Source organism: Halyomorpha halys, unplaced genomic scaffold, assembly GCF_000696795.3.
Source record: "Halyomorpha halys isolate HHAL.00 unplaced genomic scaffold, Hhal_1.1 Scaffold67.1, whole genome shotgun sequence".
NCBI classification, from domain to species: domain Eukaryota; kingdom Metazoa; phylum Arthropoda; class Insecta; order Hemiptera; family Pentatomidae; genus Halyomorpha; species Halyomorpha halys.
Genome location: NW_027111562.1, coordinates 1,047,632 through 1,052,087, shown reverse-complemented (window position 1 = coordinate 1,052,087; position 4,456 = coordinate 1,047,632). Strand labels below are relative to the sequence as shown.

Sequence of the window (4,456 nt, the reverse complement as noted above, 5' to 3'; positions counted from 1 at the left end):
ATTAAAATAAGTTAATCGTACTTATTTGTGTTTTTCATTGACCGCACCCCCAACCATCTTCTCCTCATAAAATAGTTATTAACTATTTGTTCTTTTTTCAACTGAAACCCTGACCATCTTCTTATATTTAAATTTTTATGGTCAACTATATATATATATATATATCCACTAAATATTTATATTGTATTATTTCATTTCATTTATATTATATTATTTCATTTAATTTAACTTAGTTGTAGAATAGGTAATAGTCATAATATACCACAGGACAGAGTTGGGCAAAACTTAGATATAACTAACAACTTACAAGCTATAGTTAAATTAACTTGAATGAAAACATTGTACTTAAAAAATAGAAATTACTTGTGTTCTTGGGACTGACTGACAGTAGTAAAACTTCTGGAAATGAAATAATTAAAAAAAAAATTAAAATCTGTAACACTACAACCTATGAAGGGTGTAAGGGTGCAGTACTTTGTAAGGAAGCACTATTACCAGATCAACAATTGTGCAAGGAGGTGATTTGGTCAGAATCATGCTCGACCACCAGATTTTTAACCATTTAAGAATACCCACTTTATGAGGCTGGGTGGACCCCTGGAGGACTTCAGAACCCACAGGGTTGACTCATGGCTACAGTGTAACAGAAAATAATTATCTGCCCAGCTGGATTTGGGTTCGAAATTCGAAAGTACCGCACCCTTGTAGTGATTTGAATTTTTTTTAAATTATTTCATTTCCGGAAGTTTCACTTCTGTCAGTCAGTCCCAAGACTGTCATAGATAATTTTTATTTTTTAAGTACAACATTTTCATTAAAGTTAATCCATTGACTATGGGAGAAGACTAAAAGAAATTGAGGTCCTTTTGGGGGAGAGAGGTGCAAGAAAGGGTGTCTTGTGGACCAAAGAAAGAAGGAGGAACAACGAAAAGAATGAGGAAAAGGTGGTAAGGTAGAAAGAAGGAGAGAAGGGGTATGAAAGAAAGTGAAAATAATGTTATTCGCGTGGTCTTTAAGGCCGTTCCATGAAAAAAAAAGAAAAGTTAATTTAACTATAGCTTATTATTTGTTAGTTATAGCTAAGTTTTGCCCAACACTGTCCTGTGGTATATTTCGACTATTACCTATTCTACAATTAAGTTAAATTAAATTAATAATGAAAAATGTCTCCAATCTAATTTTTGTTTGTATGCAGGCTTATGTGCAGTTGAAACAGATACACCATATTCAAATGATAATTTTGATCTGGTATTGATGGCCGATTTTCTTGTGTAGAGTAGAATTACTCAATTTAAAAGTAAAACAATGGACACATGATAGTATCAATAGCTGTATTTAACCGGTATTTAACTCCAAAGAAAAGAAATACCTTAGGAACCTTTCGTGAATTAGAATAAAATATTTTGGGCAGCGGACCTGCCCTCCAGAACAATTATTCATTTTATTAAAATGCTCTAATTGGAGAGCAACTATGTATGATGGGCTACACTGGAAGGAGCTCAGTTTGTTAACATGTGAGGGATCAATGCCATATCTCAGTTTGATATTATTGTTTTGTTTCTTTTACTTAAATAGCATATTGTTGTTTTAAATTATTGACTTGTGGATTTTTTAAAGCATATATATATTTTTTAAAGTTTTTTCATTGCGTGTTCAAGTTAAAATTGCACATAGGCTCCTACAGTATATGTTTTCTTAATTATTTAAATAGATTTTTTTTATAATTAAACTCATTTTATTCATTGATTCAACTAAGTTATATTCTATTTTTCAGGTTATATATCCCTTGAAGAATTCAAGGAAGCATGCCAATTGATAGGAGAACATTTGGACCAGCCACAAGAAGAGGCCATAGACATCTGCAAATCGATGGATATGAATAAAGACGGATTAGTGGACTTGAACGAATTTTTGGAAACTTTTAGGCTTGTCGAAAATCAGCATTCTTTGGATTTGGAATTTGATGAAGAAGATATTTAAATTTTTTTTTTCTCAAACTTAGCAAATTTTCTAGTCATTGTTAAAATTTAATCACCTTTTAACTCATTAAACTTTTTAAAGCTCTGAGCTTCTGTGATCTATTTTTATGAACTTATTTAAGGTTATTTGAATATAGAAATGGGAGCATAAAAGTAGAATTAGAATGTTTAAATTTACTCAATTCTTTTATATTATAAAAATATATATATTTGTCATAAGCTTATGTCATCAACATATTTCTTATAAAATATTTAAAAAAATATAATAAAAATATCATGCATTTATTTCTAAATTACTTAAATGTATCTAAATAAGAAGTAACATAATCTAAAAATGTTGGATCTAAAAATTGACTATATCAAAAAATTATTTAAAAATAATAATCTATTGAAACTTTATCAGTGCTTAATGTTGCACTGTCTTTTATGCTTTAAAAATATTGTATTTAAAAATTATATATTATCATAATAAAGAATTCTTCATTGCTCTGAAATGCAAAGAGCAGTTTCTAAAATATCATATATTTTTCTGTTAGAATATGATAAAATCATTTCTTCTTCCTCTGAACTGTGTAATGATAAATCACACAATTTTGTATTTATTATATTTGATAAAAAAAAAAAATCTATATATATTACGAAAAGATCTTAAATTATAAAAAATAAACTATCCACTGTTGTTCTTAAGATATAAGATGAAAATTTACATTTTTTTTCTGTAAATGGAAATTATCATTTTATTACAGAATTGTACCTAATTTATTTATTATCATAAAATGATAATTATGTATTACACTTTAAATGTAATAAAGATCAATGAATTGACTTTAAATGTGAAATTCATTGACATTTTCCAAAATAAATGAACTATGAATTTGGTTTTACAAGTTAGTGAGGATCATAGTGGTTAAAGTCAGTTTTTTGGTATTGAGAAATGTTCTGTAAAGTTGGTTATTAAAAATTACATTTACAAGACGAAATGGAATATTTTTCAAAATCAGTCTATCTACATTTTAAGTCCGAATATGAAAAAATATTGAGTATGAAAAAAAAAGCACTGTTTTATTTATTTATTTGGTTGTCGCATATCTGGATAACTTTGCTTTCATTTTTACAAGATTTTTTTATAAACATCATAGCTCTCTTTAAAGATTTTTCTCTTAATTAACCCATTATGATTTCAATATTATTCTTTGAAATGTTGACTGAAACACCATCTGTGAGGTTGATATGAAATTAATCTTTTCCTAAAAGAGAGGAGACCCTATGTTCTTCAAATTGGTATACCAGGCCATGTTTGCTTTGATTGATTCCCAGTTTATATAAAATACAGAATCATATCATTATATATTTATATATCACTTTATTCAATTATATATTTATATAAATTATATAACACACATGGATTTCACTATATTCAATATTTTAATTTTCTCTATAATATGAAATATTTTAATTTTCCCCAATTTTATTATGATTTATTTTAATTTTTTTAAGTTTCAAAGTTGCACATTTCAATTACCAATTGCAAATGAAACTATACTTGACAACATTAATTATCTTTTCTATTAGTAGCATATTGAATACAACTTCGTATTGATAAAATTCTGATCTTATAACTTAAAAGGTGCTGGAACTGGTTATAATTTTAATAATGTTTTGAATACAATTAGGTTTCCGAATATCAACCTTATCTAACCACACATGTGTCATATCCATACATTCATTCATATTTTTTCTACAATGTTATAAAACATTTGTAAAAAGTTCATTTTGAAATCTTTAACTTTCACCACTATGATTCTTATTGCTTATTTATTTATTTTTTATTTTCTTCTCTTGTAATGTCAATATGTTATATTATAAGAAAATTTGAATAACATTTTAAATATAAAATTAATAAATGATATTATTTCATAAAGAGAGAAATACTTTATTCGGCAATGCTGCCCAAATACATCAATTCACTAGAACACACAGCATACTCATCATAGATATATAAACACTAACATATGTTAATAAAGATACAAGTTACAAGTTTTTTTCCACTTTTTCTCTTTAAAATCAATAATTAACTATATCTTAAATACAATATATCTCAAATATTATCTTTTTTTAACAATTTTATATTCCACCTACTCATATTACATTTTCCTAAGTCATTGTTTCTCAACCTTGTCTACACTATTCTCTCTATTCCACACTCTCATACTTCCCTTCTCCAGCGATCTGCAACAAATACTCAATCTCCTATACAAATGCAATACTAATTTAACAAAATTAGCACAAAAAACAAGTAAAACAATGAAAAAACAAATAAATAAGTTTGCAAAAACTAATAAATAAATTTTAAAAAAATATAAATATGTTAAAAGAAATGAATAAATAAGTTAAAACACAAATAACTATGTTAAAAAAGCTAAAAAACAGATGAATAATATCAGATGTCCTTTGAGTTAATTTCCATGAAGGTGATG

General features: G+C 26.5%; 1 protein-coding gene across 1 annotated transcript in view; it reads left to right on the top strand.

The window, feature by feature from the left end:
- LOC106692687 (serine/threonine-protein phosphatase rdgC) overlaps positions 1-2,067 on the top strand; it is a gene marked incomplete at its 5' end in the record, with an annotated part of 77,743 nt that extends 75,676 nt beyond the window's left edge. Inside the window, 1 exon segment of the mRNA XM_014438782.3 lies at positions 1,775-2,067. Coding sequence (XP_014294268.3) covers positions 1,775-1,980 — 206 coding nt within the window.
- Positions 2,068-4,456: the final 2,389 nt, after the last annotated feature.